The 18,688-nt window shown below is 38.3% G+C and overlaps 1 protein-coding gene across 1 annotated transcript in view; it reads left to right on the plus strand.

The window, feature by feature from the left end:
• LOC126109466 (aminopeptidase Ey-like) overlaps nt 1-18,688 on the plus strand; it is a 261,112-nt gene that overhangs the window by 52,313 nt on the left and 190,111 nt on the right. The window contains exons 4-5 of the mRNA XM_049914495.1: nt 15,222-15,437; nt 18,390-18,545. Of these exons, the coding sequence (XP_049770452.1) occupies nt 15,222-15,437; nt 18,390-18,545 (372 nt within the window). The remainder of the gene's footprint in view (nt 1-15,221; nt 15,438-18,389; nt 18,546-18,688) is intronic.

Below are 18,688 nucleotides of genomic sequence, written 5' to 3' on the forward strand. Positions count from 1 at the left end.
TAATACAAATTATGGATACAATATTACTGGAACATACCCACACAAAATCACACATTTGCTATACATGGATGATCTAAAACTACTGGCAGCAACAAATCAACAACTCAACTCAACCAATTACTAAAGATAACAGAAGTATTCAGCAATGATATAAATATGGCTTTTGGAACAGACAAATGTAAGAAAAATAGCCAGCACATCTTGGCACAGTGCTACACCATCCGGGTTATCTGGATACTTCCCACTAACACCAACCTATCCAAACTCCGGAGATGGGAACTTGCTCTTCAATATATCCTCTCTTCCCGTTATCCACCAGGCCTCAATCTCCGCTAATTTCAAGTTGCCGCCACTCATACCTCACCTGTCATTTAACAACATCTTTGCCTCTGCACTTCCGCCTCGACTGACATCTCTGCCCGAACTCTTTGCCTCTGTATATGTCTGCTTGTGTCTGTATATGTGTGGATGGATATGTGTGTGTGTGCGAGTGTATACCCATCCTTTTTTCCCCCTAAGGTAAGTCTTTCTGCTCCCGGGATTGGAATGACTCCTTACCCTCTCCCTTAAAACCCAAATCCTTTCATCTTTCCCTCTCCTTCCCTCTTTCCTGACGAGGCAACCGTTGGTTGCAAAAGCTAGAATTTTGTGTGTATGTTTGTGTTTGTTTGTGTATCTATTGACGTGCCAGCGCTTTCGTTTGGTAAGTCACATCATGTTTGTTTCTAGATATATTTTTTCCCACGTGGAATGTTTCCTTTTATTATATTCATATCTCTACATTATGAACAGGTAGACAATTTAAGAAATTTCTTTATAGAACGAGCAGAAACTAGCAAAATACACAAAGGAATCACTCATATAAATACATCAGCTACACCACTGCAATTTCATAACCACTTCCACAACCCTTTAGAGCACATAACATCAACAGATACGAAGAAAGTAAATTGGAAGAAGAAAACACTACATGGCAAGCACCCGTATCATCTAACACAACCACACATCGATCAAGACGCATCCAACACATGGCTAAGAAAAGGCAATATATACAGTGAGATGGAAGGATTCGTGATTGCAATACAGGATCAAACAATAAACACCAGATATTACAGCAAGCATATTGTTAAAGATCCCAATACCACAACAGATAAATGCAGACTTTGCAAACAACAAATAGAAACAGTAGATCACATCACAAGCGGATGTACAATACTAGCAAATACAGAATACCCCAGAAGACATGACAATGTAGCAAAAATAATACATCAACAACTTGCCATAAAACATAAACTAATAAAACAACACGTTCCCACATACAAGTACACACCACAAAAGGTACTGGAGAATGATGAATACAAATTATACTGGAACAGAACGATTATAACAGATAAAACAACACCACATAACAAACCTGACATCATACTCACCAATAAAAAGAAGAAATTAACACAAATAATTGAAATATCCATACCCAACACAACAAATATATAGAAGAAAACAGGAGAAAAAATTGAAAAATACATCCAACTGGCTGAGGAAGTCAAGGACATGTGGCATCAGGATAAAGTCGACATTATCCCAATTATACTATCAACTACAGGAGTCATACCTCACAATATTCACCAGTACATCAATGCAATACAGCTACATCCAAACATATATATACAACTACAAAAATCTGTAATTATTGATACATGTTCAATTACCCGAAAGTTCCTAAATGCAATATAACATATACCATACAGTTACAAGGAAGTCACGCTTGACCGAGGTCCGCGTCACGTTCCATTTTTAACCAGACTTAAGTCTGAGAAAAAAAGTCAATAATAATAATAATAATAATAAAACACAAACAAATACCTTTATTGAGACATAATATTGTATGTATAAAAATATGGTACACAAGAGCATATTGTTAAAAGTGCATTCACGGCAACGTAACATTAATGAACAACACAGTTATTTATTTATATATCACCATAAAGGTACAGAAAACTTCACATTCAGACTTTAAAGGAAAAAATTCCAAATTAACTACACAAAAATTCTGTGCCCACACACTGTATAAGTGAGTAAGTATGTTACTATTCTCCACATAATTCTAACTCAAACATTAAATACAAGGTGGTTATAATTAAACATTTGGTATTTGGGAGAGTTGCCATGAAAAAAGACTGATTGTAGGACAATGCAAATTTGTGGAAATATTTGTATGAACATGCAGAAGAGAAATAACAAAGTGTACTTCATCACTCCATAAAATGTTCCAAGCCTGCTTTTTATGTAACCATTGCTTTGTCCGTCATGAGTTATTTTGTTTCAAAGGTGGCAGAATTCCTTCACTTAATCTACTTCATGATCATCAATTTACTGCTAAGTTCCTCACTATTCTCATTTCTGATACATCTCATTACCTTCAGCTTTTTTCAGTTTACTGTCAGTCCTGTAATTCACCTTCACTTTCACTGACAAGGGAGCCTCCCCATCGCACCCCCCTCAGATTTAGTTATAAGTTGGCACAGTGGATAGGTCTTGAAAAGCTGAACACAGATCAATCAAGAAAACAGGAAGAAGTTGTGTGGAACTATGAATAAAATTAGTAAAATATACAAACTGAGTAGTCCATGCGTAAGATAGGCAACATCAAGGAAAGTGTGAGTGTAGGAGTGCTGTGGTTAGTGTGAGTAGCTGCGGAACGAGAGGTCCTTGGTTCAAGTCTTACCTCAACTGAAAATTTTACTTTCTTTATTTTCGCAAAGTTATGATCTGTCCGTTCGTTCATTGACATCTCTGTTCACTGTAATAACTTTAGTGTCTGTGTTTTGCGACCGCACCGCAAAACCGTGCAATTAGTAGATGAAAGGACGTGCCTCTCCAATGGGAACTGAAAACATTTGATCGCAAGGTCATAGATCACCCGATTCCTCCACAGAAAAACACACATCTCATATATTCTATACGACACTGGTGACGGCATGTGCGTCACTTGACAGGAATATGTTGTCGGCCCACCTAACTTGTACACTTAGCGAATGGGTAAAAAGATTCTTCTACCTTGCCCGATTTAGGTTTTCTTGTGGATGTGATAATCACTCCCAAAAAAGTGATGAAAACATAAGAGTGTGTCACATAAACTGAAAATAAAAAGTTAAACTTTTCACTGGAGAGAATACTTGAACCTAGGACCTCTCGTTCCGTAGCTGCTCTCGCTAACCATGGAACCACGGCGCTCCTGAGCTCACATTTTCCTTGATGTTGCCTATCTGGCCATGGACTACTCAGTTTGTATATTTTACTAATTTTTTCATAGTTCCACACAACTTCTTCCTGTTTTCTCAGTTGATCTGTGTTCAGTTTTTCAAGGCCTATCCACTGTGCCAACTTATAACTAAATCTGAGGGGGGTGTGATCGGGAAACCCTTGTGAGTATAGTAGTGTCATCAGCGGATCTTATTGTTGGTATCATTTTACCTTGAATTTTAATCCCACTCTTTAGCTTTCTTTCATTTCCACAATAGCTTCTTCAATGTATAGAAATGTATGAAAGCCATTATAGCATCAGTTTGATTGGGATCCCTCATGAAATCACACATAGCCTATGCTTATTGTCAAAAGTATAGTCATATGGGGCATCAAGTGAAATTTGTGACTGGATTGATGACTGTATAGTAGGGAGGACACAGCATGTTTTCTTGGATGGAGAGTCATTGTCAGATGTAGAAGTAACTTCTGGTGTTCCCCAGGGAAATGTATTGGCACCTTTGCTGTTCATGTTGTATATTAATGACCTTGCAGACAATATTAGGAGTAACATCAGGCTTTTTGCAGATGGTGCAGTTATCTATAATGAAGTACTATCTGAAAGAAGCTACATAAATATTCAGTCAGATCTTGATAAGATTTCAAAGTGGTGCTGAAACTGGCAACTTGCTCTAAATGTTCAAAAATGTAAAATTTTGCACTTCACAAAAGGAAAAAGAAAGTTATGTAGTAACTATAATATCAGTGAGTAACTGATGGAATTGGCCAACTCATACAAATAGCTGGATGTAACACTTTGTAGGGATATGAAATGGAATGATCACATAGGTTCATTCATGGGTAAAGCAGGTGGTAGACTTCGGTTCACTGGTAGAATACTGGGGAAGTGCAATCAGTCAACAAGAGTGTACCAGTTCTAGAATACTGGTCAAGTATGTGGGACCCATAGCAGATAGGACTAATAGAGGGCACTGAAAGCATACAGAGAAGGGCAGCACAGATGGTCACAGGTTTGTTTAGTCCATGGGAGAGTGTCACAGAGATACTAAAGGAACTGAACTGGCAGACTCTTGAAGACAGACATAAACTATCCTGAGACAGTCTACTAACACAGTTTCAAGAACAGGCTTTAAATTATTACTCTAGGGATATACTACAACCTCCTATGTATCACTCACGTTGTGACCATGAGTATAAGATTAGAATAATTACTGTATGCACTGAGGCATTCAAACAATCATTCTTCCCATGCTCCGTACATGAATGGAACAGGAAGAAACCCTAACATCTCTGGTAAAATGGGACATATCATCTGCCATGCATCTCACGGTGGTTTTCAGAGTATAGATGTAAATGTAGATATCTCACACTGTTTAGTTACTAGTGTGAATACTTATTGTTCATATTTCACTTTTGGGTCATGTTGTTTTTTTTCCCCATAATAATGTACGATTTGTAGAGCAAAAACGTAAATGAATGCAGTAAACACCCTTTACAATGTATACTTGGTTGATAGAGACAAAACAGTCTATACCAATTACTATACTGTATTATTTATGCAGTTCTTTGCCATCTGTTTTAGAGTTGATACCATAGAATAGAGCAGAAATATCTCTTAAGTGAGCAATGAGATGCAAAGAGCAGGTTTTAGTCATCAAAATTGATAGCCTTCAAGATCTTGTGACTTTGGTAAGGTGTAAGTTTTCATCATAAGTGTTCTGCAGATTTTGAATTTTTTATTTATTTAGTTACATGTCAAGTTCCATGGGACCAAATTGAGGAGCAAATCTCCAAGGTTATGGAATGTGCCAGTGCATGAAATTACAATATAAAAGCAATAACAGATAAAAATAAAATGTTTATGAACCCAAAAAAAGACAAGCCATAAGTTTATATAAATGTACTCAACAATATAACATCAGCTTAATTACTCAACAAAATAGGAGGAGTGACCCACAAGGAAACTCTTCAGTTTTGATTTGAAAGCGTGTGGATTACTACTAAGATTTTTGAATTTTCTGTGGTAGCTAAATGAAAATGGATGTAGCAGTATACTGCACACTTACTGCACAAGAGTTAGTTCGATCCAAATGCAGGTTGGATTTCTGCCGAGTATTAATTGAGTGAAAGCTGCTTATTCTTGGGAATAAGCTGATATTGTTCACAAGAAATGACAATAAAGAATATATATATATATATATAAAGAGAGAGACCAATGTCAAAATACCCGAGTAGTCAACAGGTGTCAAGAGGTCCAAGCAATTACACCACTTATTGCCTGAACTGCCCATTTCTGAGCCAAAAATATCCTTTTAGAATGGGAAGAGTTACCACAAAATATAATACCATATGACATAAGTGAATGAAGATAAGCAAAGTAGACTAATTTTTGCGTCGAACAGTCACTTACTTCAGATACTATTCAAATAGTAAAAATGGCAGCATTAAGTCTTTGAACAAGATCCCAAATGTAGGCTTTCCACAAGAGTTTACTATCTATCTGAACACCAATAAATTTGAACTGTTCAGTTTCACTAATCATATGCCCACTCTGTGAAATTAAAACAAACTCAGTTTTGTTGAATTGTTTGTTAGAAACTAAAAACTGAGCTTTACTGTGATTTAGTGTTAGTTTATTTTCTACAAGCCATGAACTTATGTCATGAACTTCACTATTTGAAACCAAGCCAGTGTTGCACACAAAATCCTTTACTACCAAACTAGTGTCATCAGCAGACAGAAATATTTGAGTTGCCCGTAATACTAGAGAGCGTATCATTTATATAAATAAAGATATGGAGTGGCCCCAACACTGATCCCTGTGGGACCCCCCACCCCCACCCCTCCATTTAACCACATCCCACTCAGACCCCACGTCACAGCCATTCTCAACACTGAGAGTAATGACCTTTTGCTGTCTGTTGTTAAAGTAAGAGGTGAACCAGTTGTGATCTGCTTCCCGTATTCCGCAATGGTCCAACTTCTGGAGCAATATTTCATGATCAACACAATCAAACGCATTAGTGAAATCAAAAAATATGCCTAGCATTCAAAACCATTCGTTTAATACATCCAGTACCTCACAGAGAAAAAAAAATAGTATTTTCAGATCTTAAATGACTTCTAAAGCCGATCAATTATCCTTACATACACAGCCTTTTCAATAACTTTAGCAAACACTGATAGCATAGAAATAGGTCTAGAATTGTGTGCATTATCCCTTTCTCCCTTTTGATGAAGTGGCTTTACTACTGAGTACTTTAATCTTTCAGGAAACTGGCCATTCCTAAATGAAAAATTGCAAGTATGGCTAAATATAGGGCTAACATGTGCAGCACAGTACTTTAATATTCTGCTAGGCACTCTGTCATATCCAAGCGTGTCCTTAGTCTTCAGTGATTTAATTATTTACTCAAGCTCCACTTTGTCTGTATCACAGTGGAGTATTTCAAACATCAATTTTGGAAACGCATTTGCCAAGAGAGTTCTAAGATTCCCTGTAGAAACTAAATTTTTATTTAATTCACCAGCAATGCTCAGAAAATGATAGTTAAATGCTGTACATGTATCTGATTCATCAGTAACAGAAATATTTTTACTGTGAACTAACTTTATGTTGTCAACCTTGTGCTGCTGACCAGACACTTTCTTCATAACTGACCATAAGGTTTTAATTTTGTCCTGTGAATTAGCTATTCTATTTGCGTACCACATACTCTTTGCCTTTCTAATAACATTTTTAAGCACCTTACAGTACTGTTTGTAATGGGCTACTGCAGCTTGATTGTGACTACTTCTAACATTTTGATATAATTTCCACTTTGTTCTACGCGATATCCTTATACCCCTAATCAGCCACACAGGCTGCCTTTTACTGTTAGCGTCCTGTTTAGAGCGTTCTAATGAAAAGCAACTCTCAAAGAGCATGGGAAATGTGTTAAGGAAAGCATTATATTTGTCATCTATGTTATCAGCACTATAAATATCCTGCCACTCTTGTTCCTTGATGAGATTTGAAAAACTCTATTGCCATTGGATTAACTATACTACATAGTTTGTAGTTACATGTGACATTTGTTTGAGTACAAAAGTCTTTTAGTATTAAAATTTGTGCATCATGGTCTGAAAGGACATTTTTTACTAACAGAATGTCCATCTAATAATAAAGAATGAATAAAAATATTGTCTATGGCTGTGCTACTGTACCCCTGCACACTAGTTGTAAAAACAATCTGCATCAGACCATATGAATTTAGGAGATGTACCAAAATCCTTTTTCTTGCACAATCATATACAAAATTAATATTGAAGTCACGACATATAACTAATTTCTGGTACTTCCTATAAGGTGAATCAAAAACCCTCTCTAGCTTGAGCAGAAATGCTCTGAAGTCAGAGTTAGGGGACCTATAAGCAACAAAAATTAGAAGTTTAGTTTCACTAAATTCAACTGCCCCTGCACAACATTCAAATGCCATGACATCTCTAATACTTACACGTTAATCTGGCTAAACTCTATGCTTTCTATTCGGGCTGAGATGACCTTGTGATACTGATTGGCTGCCATGTTGTCCTCTGCCACGAGGCATCACTCAGATGTGGTACGGAGCAACATGGGGTCTACAAACTGCTTTCCTGGCCATTGTCGACTTTCCAGCCTTCAGCACTGCTACTCCTCATTCATCCGGGTCCTCAGCTGGCATTAAGAGGCTGAATGGATCCCATTCCAGTCCACTTACCAAAGAAAAACACCCATGAATATTCAGAACTGAACCCAGGTTCAGCAGGCATAAAACATCATCCGAAATTGTACTGAATGCTTTCTCAGAAAATTATTTTAAACAATTAGTTCATGAGCCCACTCAAAGCATAAATAGTTGTGAAAGCATACTTGACCTTTTAGCAACAAATAATCCTGGAAAAATAGTGAGTGTTGTGACGAATACAGGGATTAGCGACCACAAGGCAGTTGCTGCTAGGCTGAATACTGCAACACCTACAACCATAAAAAAGAAACGCAGCTTAAAAAGCTGATAAAAATGCTCTTAACGCCTATTTAAGAGACAGTCTTCACTCTTTCTGATCTGATCAGGTAAGAGTAGAAAAGTTGTGGAATGTTTTCAAAGAGATAGTATCAACAGCAATTGAGAGGTATATACCACAAAAATTAATAAGTGATGGTACAGATCCCCCATGGTGCACAAAATGGGTCAGATCATTGTTGCAGAAACAACAAAAAAAAGCATGCCAAACTTAAAAGAATGCAAAATCCCCAATATTGGCAAAGTTTTACAGAAGTTCGAAATATAGCGCGCACTTTAATGCAAGATGCTTTTAATAATTTCCACAACGAAATTCTGTCTTGAAATCTGGCAGAAAACCCAAAGCGATTCTGGTCATACATAAAGCACACCAGTGGCAAGGTGCAATCAATACCTTCACTGCGCGATAACAACGGTGAAGTCACTGATGACAGTGCCACTAAAGCAGAGTTATTAAACATGGATTTCCGAAACTCCTTCACCAAAGAAGACGAAGTAAATATTCCTGAATTCCAATCAAGAACAACTGCCAAGATAAGAAACATATAAGTAGATATCCTCAGTGTAACAAAGCAGCTTAAATCACTTAATAAAGGCAAGGCCTCTGGTCCAGATTGTATACCAGTCAGGTTCCTCTCAGAGTATTCTGATAAAATGGCTCCACATTTAGCAATTATATACAACCACTTTCCCACAGAAAGATCCGTACCTAAAGACTGGAAAATTGCTCAAATCACACCAACACCCAAAAAGGGAAGTACGAGTAATCCGCTGAATTACAGGCTTATATCACTAACGTCGGTTTGCAGTAGGGATTTAGAACATATACTGTATTCGAACATTATGAAGTACAGCAAAGAAAACGATTTATTGACATATAGTCAGCACGGATTCAGAAAATAACATTCTTGTGAAACACAACTAGCTCTTTATACTCATGAAGTAATAAGTGCTATTGACAGGGGATGTCAAATTGATTCCATATTTTTAGATTTCCATAAGGCTTTCGACACCGTTTCTCACAAACGTCTTGTAACCAAACTGTATGCCTACAGAGTATCGCCACAGTTGCGCGACTGGATTTGTGATTTCCTGTCAGAAAGGTCACAGTTCAAAGTAATAGGTGGAAAGTCATCTAGTAAAACAGAAGTAATATCTGGCGTTCCCCAAGGAAGTGTTATGGACTCTCTGTTGTTCCTGATCTATATTAACAACATAGGAGACAATCCGAGTAGCCTTCTTAGATTGTTTGCAGACGATGCTGTCATTTACCAGCTTGTAAAGTCATCAGATGATCAAAACAACTTTCAAAATTATTTAGATAAGATATCTGTATGGTGTGAAAAGTGGCAATTGACCCTGAATAAAGAAAAGTGTGAAATTATTCACATGAGTACTAAAAGAAATCAGCTAAATTTCAATTACGCGATAAGTTACACAAATCTGAAGGCTGTAAATTCAACTAAATACTTAGGGATTACAGTTACAAATAATCTAAATTGGAATGATCACATAGATAATATTGTGGCTAGAGCAAACCAAAGACTGTGATTCATTGGCAGAACACTTAGAAGGTGCAACAGGTCTACCAAAGAGACTGCTTACACCACACTTGTCCGCCCTATTCTAGAGTATTGCTGTGCGGTGTGGGATCTGCATCAGGTTGGACTGACGGATGACATCGAAAAAGTACAATAAATGGCAGCTCGTTTTGTATTATCGCGAAGTGGGGGAGGTAGTGCCACAGACATGATATGTGAATTCGAGTGGCAATAATTAAAACAAATGCGTTTTTCATTACGAGGGGATCTTCTCATGAAATTTCAATCACCAGTTTTCTCCTCTGATTACAAAAACATTCTGTTGGCACCCACCTACATAGGGAGAAATGATCATCACAATAAAGTAAAAGAAATCAGGGCTCACACAGAAAAATGTGAGTGCTTGTTTTTCCCACTTGCCATTTGAGAGTGGAACAGTAGAGAGACAACATGAAGGTGGTTCATTGAACCCTCTGCCAGGCACTTTATTGTGAATAGCAGAGTAATCACGTAGATGTAGATGCAGGTCTTCCACACGGTAAGGAGGCACACTGATCACTTATCTATGGTAGTTGACGGATGCCGTGCAAAAGTTCAGTGGATTTTGTATGAGCCTTTTATAGGTGTCCTAGGATTTACTTCCAGTATCTGGAATAAACTTCACTTACAAGCTTCTAAATTCAAATTGAAAAGACATTTTTTTCCTTATGGCAAGTTGCACAGTTCAAATATCTCTGTTTTCTTTGGACAGAAAAATAGATTTATTCATCTTGTAGCATACAATTTCAAATCATTGTCAATTTGATGTACTGGAGACATATCTGGATGTTTACATTATTTTATGTACATTTCTGAGACATTGCTACACAGTTGTATACAACAGTTTCCAGTATACAAAATTAAATGTATAATTTCCTGTCCTCAAAGAATTTTTCGGTAAAATAGTAATGTTTCTACCAGCCGGGTATAGAGTAATCTTTTCAGTGAACCTGACTCCATGTTAAATATATTACTGCCTTTTATTTTTAAATTTTTAAGAGTTAAATGTGTGTTGATTTTTATATAAAAGCAATAATACTTTGTATACTTAAAGGGAAGGAATAGATAGTATCTTTAGATTTTTAACAGTGGTCGACATGATGCCAGTTGTTTGGCAACACACACCACACATGTTCCTAATATTTTTTATTTTATTTTTTTATTGATTTATTTTTTAGTGCTGAGTCTCATGACATTTGCTGAATTTCCCCAGAAGATTATGCCATAGCGAATAACTGAATCGAAATGAGTGATAGACTGTTCTTATGAAGTCTATGCTTTTGGGACCTGACAAAATATGCATTACAAAAGCTAGGCTGTTAAGTTTGCTAAACAGTCTGTGTACACCTTCCAATTGAAATTTTTGTCAAAATTTAGGCTTAGGAACTCCATGTGATTTGCTTCTGTGATACCAAGATCATTGTAAGTTACTTTTATTTATCTTCTTTCTAACGCTTTAGCTTCAAATTGCATCATTTTGCTTTTAGTTACATTTAGTTTAAATCCATTTTGATGGAACAAAGATTCAAGTTTCTCTAAAGTATTTATAACATTTTCTGGAATTCTTTCAAGCACCTCATTGTAAATTGGAACTAATGTCTTGTCAGCAAATAAAACTAAATGAGCATCAGCAGTAAGCAATAGGGTATTTATGTAGAAAAGGAACAGGTGGTGACACAGTATGTCATAGAATAACTGTTTTTAAGTTTTATATTGCACTTATTCGTAATGCTGAGTGACGGTTTTAATAAATTGCACTGCAGCAGCATGATATAATGTGTTTCTACTATCACAGTGCTGTTGAAGAAATAAAAAAAGTTGTACATTTTGAAACTAACACCTGCAGACAATTTGCAATTTATTCTGTATCCTTGTCTTGTTTTTTTCTGGTTTTTCTTCATTTTTCTCTCCTTTATAAGCGTTCTTGAAATTTTAACAAATTTACACTGAGATGACAAAGATTGTGGGATAGTGATATGTATATACACAAATGGCGGTAGTGTTGTGTACTCAAGGTATGAAAGAGTAGTGCATTGGTGGAGCTGGCATTTGTATTCATGTGATTCATTTGAATAGGTGTCCAATGTGATTGTGGCCACACAATGGGAATTAATAGACTTTGAACATGGAGGGATAGTTGGAGCCAGATGCATGGGATATTCCATTTCAGTAATCTTTAGGGAATTCAATATTCTGAAATCCACAAGGTCAAGAGTGTGCTGAAAACACCAAGTGTAAAGTGTTACCCCTCACAATGGACAGTCCAGTGGCTTAGGTCCTTCACTTAAGGAGCGAGAACAGCATCATTTGCATAGAGTTGTCAGTACTAACAGACAAGCAGCGCTGTGTGAAATAACCTCAGGAATCAATGTCGGGTGTACAATGAATATATATGTTAGGACAGTGTGGCGAAATTTGGCATTAATGGGCTATGGGAGCAGATGACCGACACGGGTTCATTTTCTAACAGCGTGACATCTGCAACACCTCTTGGGCTCATGATTGTATTGGTTTTGACCCTAGACAACTGGAAAACTTTGACCCGGTCATATGAGTCGCGATTTCAGTTGGTAGAGTTAGTGTGTGGTGCAGACCCCATCAAGCTGTGGACGCAACTTGTCTACAAGGTACTGTGCAAGCTGGTGGTGGCTCCATAATGGTGTGGGCTGCGTTTACATGGAATGGATTGGGTCCTCTGGGTGTTTGGCTACTTGAAGACCATTTGCAATCATTCATGGACATCATGTTCCCAACTAATGATGGAATTTTTATGGATGCCAATGCATCGTGTAACAGGCCACAATTGTTTGCAACTGGTTTTGGGAACATTCTGGACAAATTGAGTAAATGATTTGGCCAACCAGACCACTCAACATGAATCCCATTGAACATTTCGGGGACACAATCGAGAGGTCAGTTTGTGCACAAATTCCTGCACTGGGAACACTTCTGCAGTTATGGACAACTGTAAAGGCAGCGCAGCTCAGAATTTCTGGTGACTAGTTTAGTTCGTGCCAAGTTAAGTTGCACAACTATGCCAGGCAAAAGGAGATCGTAAACAATATTAGGAGGTGTCCCATGACTTTTGTTACCTCAGTGTATTTGTTGTTTATCTTACCTAGCTCACAACTGTGTTACTGTGAAGTTAGTTAGTTAATGTTCCATGGATAATTTTTTATGATAAATTGTAATGATGTGGAACGAGCATTTTATGTTCACATTGCAAATGAATTTGCACATATGATTACATTTTGAACATGGACTGGATTGGGTCCTCTGGATGTTCAGCTACATGGAGACCATTCGAGTCGTTCACGGAAGTACTGTTCTCGAACAATGGTCAAGTTTTTTTGGAAGGTATGTGAGATGGCCTTCCAGAAGTAAAGCAGTGAGCGCTGGATATGAGTTGGGGACAGATGTCTGAAGTTTGAGTCCTGACCAGGCACACAGTTTTAATCTGCCAGGAAGTTTCAATTTAGATTATGTTCTTGGAACATCAGTCCTAGTTACTTTTATAGAAGTGATACTATCTCGACCTAAGACATCAAAGTTGAGAGGCTGTTTCTTTGAATTGTGATCTGCAATAATGTAAACTTTAGGCAAGAGACCTTGATGTACTATGACTATTTGCACATTGCAATCAAATTGGCTAATACCCCCTCATTCTCAAAATTGGGATAACTATGAACCACATGAACAGTGTGTCTACTTTTACTAATTTCTACAGCTCCCGTGTTCTTGTATCCCTCTCAGCTGAAATGTTTGGGGTGTGGGCCATGACATGTGAGTAGGTACACTATACTTTAAGTAGGGATAATATTCTGTTGACTAAACCTATCCTTAATATTGCAGATAAGTTTTGTACTCAAGTCAGCAACATTTTGGTATCCCCCAGTTTGAATTATCAAAAATCTAAGTACCTTGAGGGCTATACGTGTTTCAGGGTGAATATTTTAAAGGAGTTGAATAAAAAATAATTTAAAAGTCAACAACTTTTTGCTCGAACAGTCCACGGGTGCACTGCTGATCCATAGTGTCAAACGGGCACAATATTTCAGCGATCAGACAAGTCTCCATCATCAGGTGTGCTGACGAACTGAGCTCCTGAGGGCGGGCGACCATCATAAATTCCCTCCCCCTGCGAGATGTTCTCTCCGCGGTCTACACCCGCGGCCGCGTGTCAGTGGTGGCCACTGAGATGCTGGAGTCAGCGACCGGTGACGTGCGGCTGTGGCCACTGACCACGGAGAAACACTTTGCAGGGGGAGGGGATTCAAGACGGCCACCCATCTTCAGGAGCTCAGTTTGTCAGCACAGTTGATGATGGTGACATGTCTGATCACCAAAATGTTGTGCCCATGGGACTCTATGGACTGGCAGTACACCCATGGACTGTTTGAGCAAGAAATACGCTGGGAGAAACTGAAGAATCACAAATACTTTTTGGTTTGCTAGCAGCATTGTTAGAAACTAGCTTAAAATAAAAAATTGGTATTAATGAAAGAAGCATATAGCCTGTTTTTGAAACATGATTTTATTTAAGGAAGAAAAAACTGAGGACAATATCAATAAATGCAATGTAAAAAGTTGGAAAGACTGTTTATTTATTATCTGCAGTAGACAGCTTTGCAACCACATAATTCTGGAAACATTATTCTACACTGGTATTAACTTAGCCAAGATTAACAATGTTAATATGACCTATGACCTAGTTGTTAACACTGAGACATGCTAGCTCCTGTTTACCATTCTTAATTGCATGTTGTTGTATCAAAAACACAGAAAATGTTTTGCGGTTTTGTTCTGTGTATTATGATTGTAACAGTGATTACACTGTGGGCTGCACGAAATTAGTCCACAGGACATGTGCGACTTGAGAGTTGCAGGTTGATGACCAACACTGTATATTGTTCTGAAGCATACCCAGAGCCTTTTTCTAAATGTAACATTTTTGTTGTGAAAAAATGCTGTTGTATGGTGACTCTTCAGTAAAGAGCTTTCATAATGATCCATTTTTGTACAATTTGATTTAAAAAATGAAGTATAGTTGCCTAAATTTCTTTTCTGAGGGAATAAAAACATTGAGATTAATATGAGAAAAGCACTATTACTCTAGGATAGAATATTCAAAATTAAATTTGTTTTTGAAAATAAATTTTATGGACCACATAATTTTCATTGCCAAATGTACCTGTCCAATGTTCTAAGTCAGCTGTAAGCTGCCTTCAGTATTGTTCACATTTTCATTATTCTTCTCTTCAGCCACCCACTCACTCCCTCACATTCTCAGATTTGCTTTATGTGTGGAGCCTAACTTTTGAATTGCACCACACAGGCAGACTACAGAGGCTGGCAACAGTGGCAGGTCCGAAGCACTGGCAGTGGTAGACCAGTTGGCGGACCCTGTACAGGAAACATACACCGTGCGTGTGTCTCCAGCCCTGCAGCCGGGGGCCCGCTATGTACTGTCGGTGCCATTCCGAGGACAGTTGCAGGAGGCGACACTAACAGGCTTTTACCGCACTTCCTACACAGAGGATGGACGCACCAAGTAAGTCTTCAGGTTGTTGGCTACATTTCACTGAGCACACTGTGTAATAATCTGAATTTCAGCAACTTTCCTTCCTATAACAAAACACTTACTCAGTTAACTAACTCATAAATTACATACACCACTACATAGTGTAAACTGAAAGAAAACTGACATGAATAATTGATTATTTCTGGAATATTACAGTTTTCTGTATTGTCACAATGCTTGCAGAAAAATAAAAAAAAAATGTTCAAATGTGTGTGAAATCTTATTGGACTTAACTGCTAAGGTCATCAGTCCCTAAGCTTACACACTACTTAACCTAAATTATCCTAAGCACAAACACACACACCCATGCCCGAGGGAGGACTCAAACCTCCGCCGAGACTAGCCACACAGTCTGCGAACGCAGTGCCTTAGACTGCTCGGCTAATCCCACGCGGCGCAGAAAAATAAATAACAGGACAGTTATAATGGTGCATACTAAATCCTTAGAAATTATCCAAACAAAATTGAACCAACTCGGCCATTACAAGTGTGGTACCCAATCTCTGCAGGGTGAATCACCTAGAACTTGCACTGCAGATATTGTGGAAATGGAAAGCGCTACTGATGTGTAGTTTTCACACAATCAATTGATAGTCAGGGGCTTGTATTGTTAGCCAATAAACAGATTCTAATAATACTTAGACAGTGTATTTTTTGTGCAAACATGTGCATTTTAAATGGAATAATCTCTACTGACACTAACAAGCTAAAAGTATGGTAATTTGAATATTGGTGATGTTTGTTGCAGGATTCTAGTGTGAATCATTTATGAGACATTGTATTTTGAAAAGTTTCTACACTGAAACTTGTTTGTCCCATTCAACCTGCGTAATTGCTAGGTATGATATTGTTATGTTTGCTTAGTGTGCTTGTATGTTCCTTGAGTGCTCTGTGGCTTGCTAGTCAGTTAGTGTGTGACATTCCAAGCTGTAGGTCATGAGTGGACAATGGGCTTTACCGATGCAGAAAAAGCTGATATGCTCATGATATATGCAGTGAGATGGGAGAATGCAGTTCATTCTTGTACGGTGTATGTGGTAAGATATGCCAACAGATGTTAACCAACTTGGGGATTATTTATCAATCTCTTCAACCAGTTATGTGGAAATAGTAGTGTAATACCTATGCAACGTAACAGAAGGAAACAAATGATGACAGAAGAGGGGGAGGGGGGGGGGAATTAAGGTTCTTCGGCAACGTAACAGAAGGAAACAAATGATGACAGAAGAGGGGGAGGGGGGGGGGGGGAATGAAGGTTCTTCCAGCTGTTACAGTTGATTTCCTGATTTCCGTGTTAGCTCCCAATCACACAAAGAAGTGGTGTGAGTCAGCCCAATTTCCTATGCATTCTCCATTGGCAGAGGTTCTATCCTTATCACATGCTTACTCCATCAAGGACTCCAAGAAACAATTATGAGAATTGTGTTAACTTCTGCACATGGGTATTAAGACAGGATCCAGATGCATCATGTATCTTGTTTAGTGCAGAAGCCACATTTATCAATCACGGCCAGCTTAGCAGCTAAAACTTGCACTATTGGTCTTTTGACAATCCCCGTTGGCTTCATCAGGAGGAACATCAGCATCCATGGAGCGTAAACGTGTGGTGTTGGATAGAGAGCTGTTTCATGCCTACAGACTTTTTTTCTGTGGGGAAAGATGAAAGATACTGTCTACAAGGACATACCAACTACACCTCATGATATGCAATGTTGTATTATATTGCAGCCTGCTCGGACATCTCCTCTGAAATGCAGCACGTGTGCAGCAGTCCTTTCATACCAGACTGGACGCGTGCATTGCCGCTGCCTAGGATCATTTTGAACACAACCTCTGATGATCAATTGTCTCATTATTGATTAGAATTCCCATAGCTAGGGTATGCAATCAGTTTTTCTTCAGTGTGTGCTACCACAGGTATTGCACAAGTGTCGGTGTGCCAACTTTTCAAACTAAGATATCTCGAAAATAAGTCACCCTAGAATCCTACCACAAACACCCCTGATATTCTAATTACACTATTTTTAGTTTGTTAATGTCAGTAGGGATTGTTGCACTTCAAAAAGTGTATGTTTGCACAAAAATACACTTTCTAAATATTATTACAATTTTAATTTCAGATACAGTAGGATAGGTAAGGTGCGTAATCAGTGTCAACTATTGAATGGTTACTGTGAAGCGCAAGGAAATGCCATATACCCATATGAGAAAGTGTTATCAGCACCTGACGTATTTTGAATGGGGCTTCATTGTGGGTAGCCATTTGGTCATATGGTCAAATCATGCAATATCCAAATTTCTGGGGCATTTAGATGCGACAGTGATCTGATGCTGACTGCATGGGAACATGAGAGAAGGCATTCTTGTCATCAAGGTTCTTGCCGACCATGTCCAATCTCCACAAGGAAGGACTGCAATATTATGCACCAAACACACTGTAGCTGCTTCACATCAGTGCCTGCCATCCGAGACCAAGTAATTGACTCCTCCAACACTCTGAATCATTCCTTTCTCTCTCTCCCCCTCTCCTCTCCCCCCTCCCTCCCCCTCACCCCTCCATCTCTCCCCCTACACACACACACACACACACACACACACACACACACACACACACACACACACACACACACACACACACTCTTGCTTCAGCAGATGGATCTGCTGCTGGTCAGTGTTTTCAATGTTGTGTGGCACTTCTGAACGCATCTCATCATGTGCATTTTTGGTTGTAAGGAATGTTTGGACAGTTTTAGGCTGCAACAAAGAAAAATAATTTTGTTGTGCTGTAGGAATATTTTTTTAAAGCCTTCTTGTGCAACATTGTTGACAGTAGTTACATATCATGTATGCAGCTGTTCCTTCGTTCATTCACAGAAGTAGTGTGTCCCTATATCATCACCACATATCTTTCTCTATTTTCAGATGGATAGCACTGACACATTTTGAGGCGACAGAAGCACGAAGTGCTTTTCCCTGCTTTGACGAACCTGCGATGAAAGCCATGTTCCAGATCAACATCATCCATTCCAGCAACTACACTGCCATCTCCAACATGCCCATAGTTCGTACTGAACAGTTGTAAGTATGGCTGTCTTACAAAATGCTTACTTCAGTTGTTAAGGAGTGAAGCCCTTATCAGTAGGATGGTAAACCACAGTCCCTCTTTATTTTGTAACCGGCATGTTGTAGGCACTAACAAGTTGAAAATAATGTTTATTTTA

The sequence above is a fragment of the Schistocerca cancellata genome, chromosome 12 (assembly GCF_023864275.1).
Source record: "Schistocerca cancellata isolate TAMUIC-IGC-003103 chromosome 12, iqSchCanc2.1, whole genome shotgun sequence".
In the NCBI taxonomy this organism is placed as follows: Eukaryota; Metazoa; Arthropoda; class Insecta; order Orthoptera; family Acrididae; genus Schistocerca; species Schistocerca cancellata.